The sequence below is a fragment of the Sinocyclocheilus grahami genome, unplaced genomic scaffold (genome assembly GCF_001515645.1).
Source record: "Sinocyclocheilus grahami isolate Dianchi unplaced genomic scaffold, SAMN03320097.WGS_v1.1 scaffold809.1, whole genome shotgun sequence".
NCBI lineage: Eukaryota > Metazoa > Chordata > Actinopteri > Cypriniformes > Cyprinidae > Sinocyclocheilus > Sinocyclocheilus grahami.
The window spans coordinates 59,937-71,884 of record NW_015505988.1 but is presented as its reverse complement, the minus strand read 5'-3'; the positions used below and the strand labels follow the sequence as shown (position 1 = coordinate 71,884).

Sequence of the window (11,948 nt, the reverse complement as noted above, 5' to 3'; positions counted from 1 at the left end):
ACCTCAAGCTGAAGCGAACTTGGTTTCTGCAGCAGGACAATGATCCAAAACACACCAGCAAGTCCACCTCTGAATGGCTGAAGAAAAACAAAATGAAGACTTTGGAGTGGCCTAGTCAAAGTTCTGACCTGAATCCTATTGAGATGCTGTGGCATGACCTTAAAAAGGCGGTTCATGCTCGAAAACCCTCCAATGTGGCTGAATTACAACAATTCTGCATAGATGAGTGGACCAAAATTCCTCCACAGCGCTGTAACAGACTCATTGCAAGTTATCGCAAACACTTGATTGCAGTTGTTGCTGCTAAGGGTGGCCCAACCAGTTATTAGGTTTAGGGGGCAAACACTTTTTCACACAGGGCCATGTAGTTTTGGATTTTGTTTTCCCTTAATAATAAAAACCTTCATTTAAAAACTGCATGTTGTGTTCACTTGTGTTATCTTTTACTAATATTTAAATTTGTTTGATGATCTGAAACATTAAAGTGTGACAAACATGCAAAAAAATAAGAAATCAAGAAGGGGGCCAACACTTTTTCACACCACTGTACATCTTGGATGCCCTGGGGGTAAGCAGATAAACATCAAATTTTCATTTTTGGGTGAACTATCCCTTTAAATAACGGGAGGTTATAGAATTAGATTTTTTCCCCAAGTATTTGAGTCAGTCAACCCTACGAAGGATCCACACATTCAATTGAGTGGGAACCCTATTAATACACAAACAAGTCATCATTCAATGGAACTGTTATTCGTTTTTAAGCAAACTACCATTCAAGCAGTGCAAAGTCTCATAATTTCACAAATGCAGTTCACAGGAAGAAAGAGAAAATAAACATATATAAAGACAATTACCTAAAAATTCAAAACTCCATTCCTAATTCCGAAGCTCATTTAATAAAAAAGGTTTACATGACAAAGGTTATTGAACAATTTAAAAATAAAATCAATTAATCAAATTCAGTTCCTTCCTTTACAACTCAGATCACAGGGGCTATAAACCAACAGAATTCATTTGCTGTGCAATTCCAATGAACCAATTCTTGAATTGGTTCACTGTTCACACAATGTAAAAATGCATAAAAATAGGGCACAATGTACTATATTCTCTATTTTTATTTTTCATGTTTTGCCTGTATTTTGAATTTTGAACTTCACTGCATTGTGTTATACTTGTTTTGTCTTGTCTGTTACTTGTTTGTCTTGTCTGAGTGACTGACTGACTGGACAAATCATCTGCTCTCCCTTGTTGTTTGGACCATCAGATTTTTCTCAGTTTTCTCTGTTTTCTCAGATTTGCGTAGTTGTAAGAACACACAGCACAGTGCCATTTCAGCACATTTAGCACCTGATTAAACTGGATCAAGGATGATTAGAAAAAATACTTGCGCGCTTAAAGGGTTAGTTCACCCAAAAATGAAAATTCTGTCATTAAAATTCTCAGACAAGACAAAAAATGACATAATTTTCATTTTTGGGTGAACTAACCCTTTAAGTAGTGTATGCAAAAAAAAAAAAAGAAATTAAAAAATAGCTAAAACATAACGAAAAAATAAAATCATGAAAACATACTGACACCTACCCAGATTTTCCAAACCAGTTGCCCATGATGGCCACAACACAGGGCCAAACTGTAGATTGCAGCAGTCCATTTATCACCCACAAGATGCAGTAAAAGTACATGTTATAAAAGTGAAGCCATTCTGTCAAAGTGCCAAACACAAATTCCTAAAAAAAAAGAAGAGAGAGTGAGTGCAAATAAATAAAGACACAAATTCACAGATTATTTTTGTTCACTTTCATAGGTTCACTCACGCTGTGTCAGTATCTGAAGGTATTGGAGCACCAACCAGATGTGACGATTGCCTAAAGCCTGTACATAATGATGACCATTTATTGGCTGATGGCGCTAGTGCCGTGCACTGAGGTACCGCATCATAAGTCATGTGGGCCCCTCATATTGAGTCAGGCTGTGCATTCTCCCAGTATGGGACAGGCTAAATTTGAAAACTGTGTCATTTTTTTCGTTACTTCTACAACTAGTTACTAGTTACTAGAGTAGTAATTGCACAGGCAAGTCCTTTTGAGGCACTGATGTGGCAGCATCAGCCAATCAATAGTGTGCAACAGTGGCCACCTAATTTCTCAGCGGCCTTGGAAGTATTTTACCATAGGCAGGCTTCATTAAAAAGTTGTAAGCCATAATCCAAACCAACCAGCTAGTTGGTGAATCACAATTTTACAAACTTTGATTTGAAGCAAAAAAATTTGAAAATCAGACCAAAAAAAAGTACAAGACCATAGAGAAGTAGTTTGTGCTAAAGAGTTCTTTTACTGCAATTTGCTTGATTCAATACTCTGATTGGTGGGGATTGATTATCTAAAAAATAAGATTAAATAAAATAATAAATTATAAATAAAATAATGTGGACTAATGGCTTCAACTAAAGCATTTACCATTGATTAACAACCACACAGCTTTATAAATTATCATTACAAATCAATTCTATGAAGAAAATGAATGATATTTTAACTTCCGGAACCCGACTGTTGCACTATTGACATTTACTCTATATGGTTTTCAGTCAATCTTCACACCTGGAGGGTCTTCCCATAGTATCTAGCTACTGATGCAGCATCTTGTTCCCTACATTGGGAACCAGTGTTAACATACATAAGACTTTTTCTTTATGTTATACTTTAATGCATTCAGCTCCACTTACATTTTTTTTTAAATAAGTAAGAATCGATTCACAGCCCTAGTTACATATTTCAACAGAATACCAACCGTGACAGCGGATCCACATAAACCAAAGGACAGAACATAGCGAAGGTTGAACCGATCACCAATTACTCCACTGATATACAAACCCTGAAAGAAAACCAAACAAATCACCAAATCACTGCCAAATATGGGTGTGCCACATGTACCATCTATTTTTTTTAAACAAACAAATATGTGTGTGTGATATATATTGTAACGAATCAGCTCATGGGAAATATGAATAATTAATCATAACTAGTTATAATTAATTATGAATATTTTAGATCCGCTGTAGATATTTAGCTGACCTCTCAGGGTCAACTGTCTTGTCAATTCTAAGAACGTTAATTTCCTGGTTAAGGGAAATAACCTTCTTACTGTACAAGTCTACAAAAGCTTGTAGCATAAATCTGCATGATTAAGTGACTCCAGTTATGAGCAAACAATGAACCACGTCAAGTGTGATACAAGTAAGGTTTTATTAACTACATAAACACTTAAACTGGCCCAACATACTACATACATATATATATATACATATATATATATATATATATATATATATATATATATACACACACACAGTGCCTTGCTAAAGTATTCATACCCCTTCATTTTTTTTTTTTTACATTATGTTATGTTGCTGCCTTATGATAAACTTCTTTAAATTACTTTTTTCCCACATCAATCTCCACTCCATACACCATACTGGCAAAGCAAAAACAGAATTGTCACAACTTCGTACATTTATTAAAAATAAAAACTGAAATAAGTACATTGCATAAGTATTCTTCATACCCTTAACTAAATATTTAGCTGAAGCACCTCAACAGCCTCAAGTCTTTTTTTGTTTGATGCGACAAGCTTTGCTCATCAGCATTTTGCAATTAGCTGCCATCCTTCACCTCACCTGTTCCCCTCTTAAACTCTGTCAGGTTGGATGGGGGCAGATGCACATTTTCAGGTTTCTCCAGAAATATTTGATTGGGTTCAATCCCAGGCCACTCAAGGACATTCACACAGTTGTCTATAAGCCACTTTTGCTGTGTGCTTAGGGTAATTGTCATGTTGGAAGGTGAACCTTCTGCCCAGTCTGAGGTTCTGAATGCTCTGGACTGGGTTTTCATTAAGGCTATCTCTATATTTTGCTGCACTGAGCGTTTCTTCTATTCTAACGAGTCCCTGCTGCTGAAAAACAGCCCCACAGCATGAGGCTGCTACCAGCACACTTTACTTTTGGGATGGTACTCTGCAGGTGATGAGCGGAGCTGGTTTCCTTCAAACATGATGCTTAGAATTGCGGTTCATCAGACCAGAGTATCTTGTTTCTCAGAGTCTGAGGGTCCTTTAGGTGCTTTTTTGTAAATTCCAAGTGTGTTTTCATGTGTCTTAACTGAAGAGAGGATTGAGTTTGGCCACACCGCCATTAAAGACTGGTGGAGTGTTGCAGCAATGTTTGTCCTTCTGTAGATTTCTCCTATCTCCACATATGATCATGGAGCTCAACTAGAGTGTCCATCAGGTTCTTGGTCACCACATTAACCAAAGCTCTTCTCCATCAATTGCTCAGTTTGGCCAGGAGGCCAGCTCTAGGAAGAGTCCTGGTTGTTTCAAACTTCTTCCATTAAGGGTAACAGAGACAGATAAGGGTATGAATACTTATGCAATGGAATCAATTTAGTTTTTTATTTTTAATAAATGCGCATTTTTTTTGGCTTGACAATTATGGCGTATGGAGTGTAGATTGGTGTGGAAAAAAACAAATTTAAAGCAGTTTAACATAACTCAGCAACAAAACAAAATGTGAAAAAAATTAAAGGGTATGAATACATTTGCAAGGCACTGTATAGGCTACGTTACGTGTCGTACTGTTTTTTCCCCTAGTTTATCTGTTAACTAAATCAAATATATTTCAAGTATTTATTCCTTGTATGTATATATGTACTGCAGATTTTATATATATATATAACATTACAATTTAAAGCTGCAGTCTGTAACTTTTTTTGTTTAAAAATGATCTGAAATCAATATTTGAGCAAGTACATAACCAGCCAGTGTTCGAAACTATCTCCTTTCTTTAGCCAGATTCACAACGGTTAGCTTATAATAATGTTTTCTATTTTGAGTGCTACGGGTAGGAATTCACTGCCGCGTCATTACGTCACGTCTAAAGCATATATATATAGTATTTATATATAAACACACACACATACACTCTCATTCTTTGTTGAAGTTGCTTTGCTGAAATTCAATAGATTTTTTGCCTGATTTTGAATCCAGCCCTCAACGGGTTGATGATTTTGGTTTCCATTGACCATTGTCCCACAATTTTGTTCTCAATGAATTACACAATATATATATATATTTTAGGGCTGTGTTTGATACATCGATGTATCGTCGTCACAGCTATTTGACGATACGGGTATCGCAGAGGAACCCAACTGGGCTGCCTAAAACAAAGAGACGTAACCCCTGACACAGAGCTCCACACTTTCGCAATACAGAATTATCTGATAAGTGTGTTACTTATTTTTGTCAACCTGGCAACCATGTGCTTGCGCTCTCTCTCCGCTGTGGATAAAAGCGCTGGTTTCTGAAAACTCTGGTAAGCTTGCAATTTAGCGATCTCCACTTCAATATTCTATTCTCAGACAAGTGTAATTCATCAAGTGTTCATTTACGAGAGAGAGAGACGGTGTATTTAAAGGTGCCATAGAATGCATTGATACAATGTTTTAAATTGTTCTCTGATGTCCCCAGAGTGTGTATGTGAAGTTTTATCTCAAAATACCTCACAGATAATTTTTTATAGCTTGTTGAAATTGCCACTTTTAGGGTATGAGCCAAAGCGCTGTTTTTTGTGTTTGTCCCCTTTAAATGCAAATGAGCTGGTGCTCCTGCCTCCCTTTTCAGAAGAGTGTGGAGCTTCAAGAGCTCATGCTCACGGGCATACCGCTGTTACGGTTTAACTGGTGGTGACCGTGTTTCTGACCTTACATTGCTTCCAAATGCAATTTTTAACTACCACATTCCTATTTACGACCATTCTGGTAGCACGTGAAGGCAGCATTAGTGAAAACAGGCAGAGACAGGACTTTTCCGATTTTTTCTGGGACATTTCCTTCATAAATGAAATTTAACCACCGTGTCCTCAGCAGTCTATGGAGACTCGTATGTTCGTTGGTGCATCCCAGGGCTGTGTATATGCTACCAGGGCAGAGAGCGTCACAAATGGGCGGGACTTTCCCCGAGTATGACGTCATAGTAGTGAGAAATCTGAAACTGCTAGTGTGGAGAAACTGTTTATGATTTATTGGGATTATAAAACAATGAGTGGGTGGATTATTACCATTATAGGTTAGTTGTTTTCACACACTGCGGCCACACACCTGTGTTCAAACATCTTATAAAAGTGATTATTGCATTCTATGGCACCTTTAAGAATTGCCTCCGTTTTTGCCACGTTTCTCTATTAACAGTGAAGCGGTGGCTTTAATTGCTTCAGAAACCAGGTTACCAACTCTTTGCTGAGAAAGATAATGTAGCTCTTCAGCAGTGAAGCTCTTTTATTGATGAAATTGAGGGGCTGCACAGTAAGAGACTGAATGTGTGCGCATGAGCTACAGTGAAGACAGCGCATTAATTAAGAATGCTTCTAATTTTTGTTTTTATTTTTTAAAGGTAGAGAGTGGGTTAATTTGTGCAATGATAACCTACCAGCAATGTAAGGTGATTTTATAAATATAATAGAATGAGTACATTACAATATATATTAGAACGAGTACATTATTATTTATGGGCTTAAAAACAAGATGCAACCAATCATAATATTGTGCCTGGTGGGGACTACCCAATGTTAACATGAAACCTATGCCATTACCTATATTGTTATACTGTGGTACAGTTATGGAGGCCGTTCATGATGCAGAGGTCAACTGCCTGCTCCGCCTATAGTTAGCAATGACCCTATATGCAGTGTTTAATAAACAGCTGTTTTACAAAATTCTGCTGAGGTGAAAATTAGTGCAGTTCCATATCGGGATACATATTGCATCGTGACTTTGTTGCTGATACACAGCCCTAATATACATACAAACATAATACATACATAAGTATATATGACGTAGGCTATAAGAAGATTGCCAAGACCCTGAAACTGAGCTGCAGCACGGTAGGCAAGACCATACAGTGGTTTAACAGGACAGGTTCCATATACAATACATACACTCTCATTGAGATCGTATTTGTCAGTCATGTATATTATCAAGGATTTCTCATTTCAAAAAAGTAGTTACTCTGTTATTCTGTCTGAGACATACATTACTGTAATTTCTTTCTTATTTTAGATTGTAATAGTTACTTTTTTAAAAACGACATATCCTTAATGATGTATCTGGCCAAAAAAATTCTACCTCCGGAGGGAAATTTTTGTCAATATCGCACACCTCTACTGTCACAGTTATATTTCATGGTTCAATATGGTGAACCAGCAGCATTATGTGTTCTTAAAAGGTTAGTTCACCCAAAAATGAAAATTAGGCTGTGTTTTACTCACCCCAGAGGCATCCTAGGTGTAACAGAAGCAGCTCCGGGCGGATGAAGTATGAGGTCAGCGTTGCGCATGCGCCAGTGAGTCTCGTGAAAACATACTTTTTTTCCCCACTGTAACTTCGACTGGATTAGTTTGAAAGAAGAAAGTCATATACACCTAGGATGCCTCAGGGTGAGTAAAACACAGCCTAATTTTCATTTTGGGGTGAACTAACCCTTTAACAGACCATCACGGTCTACCCACAACCCCCAAAGCCTGCTACACCTATTCCTTTTTTTAACTTACCATAGCATAAGAGAAGAGAAAGATTGAGTCCAGAGCACCCAGGAACAGTGTGGCCTCTCCCACATCAGCAAACAGTTTGTTTTCCTCCCATGTCTACAAATATAAACAGTATTATTACTGTTGTTATTATTATTACATTATTTAGATTTATATTAAATACCGAAAGGTCTGCATTGGACTTAATTGCTTTGTACAACTATACTGCTAGTTGTGAGAATGTTAGTTTGTAATTTTGCCAAACAGAAACAATATAGTGCTTGAAATACTGATGTAATGCTTGCCTTAATGTGTTGCCCTCTCACAAATTTCCAAATGGTAACCACAAAAATATTAATGTGAAATATAATATTGATACAGTTTTGCGAGGCATTATTCATTAGATGAGTGTCAATACAGTATTTTGAGGTAAAATATTACAATACTCTCAATGTTTCTCTCACCTCTACCTTGCTGAACACATTTTCTCCATTGCATATAGTGACATGCTAAGAATAATACAAGCATTGCTCGGTTTTTACAGTTTCAATTGCTAACAAGCATTGTTCAATACTGAAGCCACATTTTCAAAACTGTTCACACATTCAGCGGTATAGAAGTCTATGCTAAACAAACTGTGAATCATTTTGCATTGCTTTCAGACAAAATGCATTCAATGACCACATTTCTCAAAATCCACAAACACTTTTATTCATACTCCACAACCTGCAAAGCACTATATATTTTCAGCACATTTTTCAAATGCTAACACACTGCTTTCCCATACATTTTCCAAAGCGCTTGTCCTATGTAGGGTCATGGAGAGGCTGGAGCCTTCCCTGGGTCATAGGCAGGAAAACCCCCTGGACAGATGGCCAGTCCATCACAGGGATGACAAACACACAAACACACACACACACACACACACATTCATATTCACTCTCACTTACAGTCTCCAGTTCACCTGTCCGGTATGTATTTGGATATTCATACTCCACAACCTGCAAAGCACTATATATTTTCAGCACATTTTTCAAATGCTAACACACTGCTTTCAAAACTGATAAAAGCACATTCAAATCAGAACAATGGTAAACTCTGTCCATTTCTGCAGGAATTATATTGAAATATATAATCTTAGCAAAATATTTACTGTGAAATTGAATAATAATTATTCCAAACACAACTAACTGCAATTTCAGCTGAAAGCCAAGCCAGATGTCCTATTAGTAGGTTTTTTTTGTGTGATGTTTTTGATGGGATGGATGCCTTCAGAATGATTTATTTTGGAAACATGGATCAAGGAAGACACGGAAGGATTGGTGGAGGGGGGCATTCATATTCACTCTCACTTACAGTCTCCAGTTCACCTGTCCGGTATGTATTTGGATTGTGGACGAAACCCAACGGAAACCAACGTCAACACACAAACTCCACAGAGAAAGGCCTCCTGGAGCAGCTGGGACTCCAGTACTTCACATACCTCATTATACTAGACATGCTGTTGATGGGTTTTTTTTTTGTTTGTTTTAATTAATTACTGCTTCAGGAAATTATTCATGATTTTATATTATTTTTCACAAGTAAATTTGGTAAATGTTGATGGGTTTTTGTATTTTGTTTCTGGTATGTAAAGAAATGGGGGGGGGGGGGCTGTTTTTGCCATTTATTCTTTGTGCTGTAATACAGTCAGTAGAATGAAAAGATGTTATTCTTATCCTATAATGACATACTTATGTGACAAATCATTCAAACTTCAAAGATAAAAGTGATGTAATGTTCCTTGTTGTTGGTGTTTTTTAGTTCAGTGAGTTATGAATGAAATGTATGTTTTCTGAATGAGAATTGTTGCCAGTGTTATGGTGAAACAAGCTTATTTTGAGATGTATTAAGTATTTTGTTGGTCTGAGTGAGTTTTGGCGGTGAGGCCAACTTTATGGCCAAGATTCATGTTGGTAATGCAGGCTGTATGAACAGTTTTGAAAATGTGGCTTCAGTATTGAACAATGCTTGTTAGCAATTGAAAAAAAAAACTGTAATAAGATCATATTGAGGTCCCACTCTATATTAGGTGACTTTGAATACCACGTACTTTATAATAAAATAATCAATTGTTGGGTATAATGTACCTATTGTGTTCATGTTGTATTGCAAAACACTTTTGCTGCTATTGAGGTGGGATACGGTTAAGGTTAGCGGCAGGTTTGGTGGTATGGTAAGGTTTAAGGGTAATTAAAGATGTAATTACAGGACAGTATGTAGTATTTTCAAACATAAATTCAATGTAAAAACATGTATGTACACAATACATGCATTGTATCAAATTATTTACTTAAATGTAAGTGCATAGTAGTTAAAGGGATAGTTCACCCAAAAATGAAAATTCTGTCATCATTTACTCACCCTCGAGTAGTTCCAAACCCGTATAAATGTCTTTGTTCTGCCGAACAGAAAGGGAGATATTTTGAATAAAGTTTGTAACCAGGCTGTTTTGGGGCACCATTGACTTCCATAGTAGGAGAAAAAAAATACTATGGAAGTCAATAGTGCCCCAGAACTGCTCTGTTTCCCACATTCTTCAGAATATCTTTCTTTGTGTTCTGCAGAACAAAGACATTCATACAGGTTCGAAACTACTCGAGGGTGAGTAAATGATGACAGAATTTTCATTTTTGGGTGAACTATCCCTTTAAGGAAACTTAATATAAAGTGGGTCCCATATTCCAAAAATGTTACTCATTTAAAAGAAATAATAATAATAATAAAAAAAAAGTAAGACAGAGAATGGGCAGTGTGTTTTATATTCTTACCTCCCCAGGAGACAAAGACGAAGTGCTGCCATTCTGCTGCAATGCTGATGGAGTCCACTGTGCTGAGATGCTCACTTTCACATTACTAAAAGTCTTTCGTGACGAGTGAAGCAGGACATAGCTGGATAGAGAATGGATGTTATTAATTACACCAAGTCATTAAATTTAAACTTCAAAACCATAGGGCACCAACAGAAATGCAACGCATACATTTCGAACTTGCCACATGCATTTTAAACCACTTTTTCCTTTCTTTTTAAAACATTTTTCTATCTCTTTATCTTGAATAGTCTTATAAGGTGCCTTGCAAAAGTCTTCACACTCCTTCACTTTGTCCCAATTTTTTTTTACATATTGCAACCTTATGCTAAAATGCTTTAAATTATAATTTTTTTTTACCAATTTTTTTAAGTTTAGTAAAATTGTTTAATTTGGTGAGGGGTGTGGGGTATTACTCAAATTCAAAATGTGTGATATATAAAATAATTACACTGGATAAGTTTTCAAACCAACTGTGGTCATCTTTGCAATGTTTCTACACTTTTAACAGCAGAATGCAAAAATCTAATCCTGAGGTGAAAGGAACTGCCTGCAAATCTCAGAGACAGTTATTGCGAAGACTACATATTTTTTTTATTCTGATGTTGCTAAATTATAGCCAATCTAGGTTCCTATAACAGCTAGATTAATCATATAACATTTCAAGAAATCAGAATACAGCTGGTTAAGTGACACGCAGAGCTTTGTGCTACATGTCATCTAAGATGGCCAACAAGACAAAGTTCAATATTCTTATTATGTACAATAAAACATGGGCTGAAACATGAATGAAATCATGAATGTAAAGCACGTCAGTTTTTTTTCCAACACCCAAGGACCCACAAAAATCACTCTTGACCATCACAGGGGTCACAACAATAAAGAAAAGCTAGATATGCTCAGTAACATAATACTGCCCAGAAACTGATTGCCATTATAAGAACGGAGGGCGGTAGGTATAGGACAGCATACCTGAGGAACGTGAGGAGGAAGGCTAGCAGGTGATGATAGGTATAGGGGGGCCACATTATATGGGTCTGGATCAACAGGGGGAGCAAGTGGAGGATCTGGAGTCTTCAGGACACTCTACTGCACCATCTACAAACACTATACATTCAATCACTGTAAAAATCTATCCATCGATAAATGAATCAGCGTTCTTACTGTGGCACTTTAATACTCCTCTGCAGATGAATATGCATATTTACAGTCTTCCACAGATACGCGAATATCTAATCAATACTCACCGGTTAAATCATTTGCTGTGATTCAATCTCTGACTGGAAAATATCGGTTATATATTAGGATGCTGGATGCAACGTAAACACACGTTAAAGCATAAACACGGACGTCGTCCGGATGTTGCCATTTTCAAAATAAAAGTCACTTTATTAGCGGTTTAAGCATAAAATGCCGAAATCCTATTATAAGAAAATGCTGAAATTCTATTAAAAGCAGACATGTTTTTAATATTATGGGGAGATACCAACCTCCGCAGCAAAGACGTTCAACTTGAATCACTG

General features: G+C 36.8%; 1 protein-coding gene across 2 annotated transcripts in view; it reads right to left on the bottom strand.

The window, feature by feature from the left end:
- Positions 1-11,780, bottom strand: part of LOC107562143 (sugar phosphate exchanger 3-like) — a 27,059-nt gene extending 15,279 nt beyond the window's left edge. The window contains exons 1-6 of one of the 2 annotated variants that reach the window (XM_016246721.1): positions 11,673-11,780; positions 11,398-11,532; positions 10,387-10,507; positions 7,601-7,693; positions 2,788-2,871; positions 1,582-1,727 (exon numbers count right to left, since the gene is read on the bottom strand). In XM_016246721.1, the coding sequence (XP_016102207.1) occupies positions 1,582-1,727; positions 2,788-2,871; positions 7,601-7,693; positions 10,387-10,507; positions 11,398-11,453 (500 nt within the window). In that variant the 5' untranslated portion in view covers positions 11,454-11,532; positions 11,673-11,780. The remainder of the gene's footprint in view (positions 1-1,581; positions 1,728-2,787; positions 2,872-7,600; positions 7,694-10,386; positions 10,508-11,397; positions 11,533-11,672) is intronic. The other variant, XM_016246722.1, reaches the window with a different exon arrangement.
- Positions 11,781-11,948: the final 168 nt, after the last annotated feature.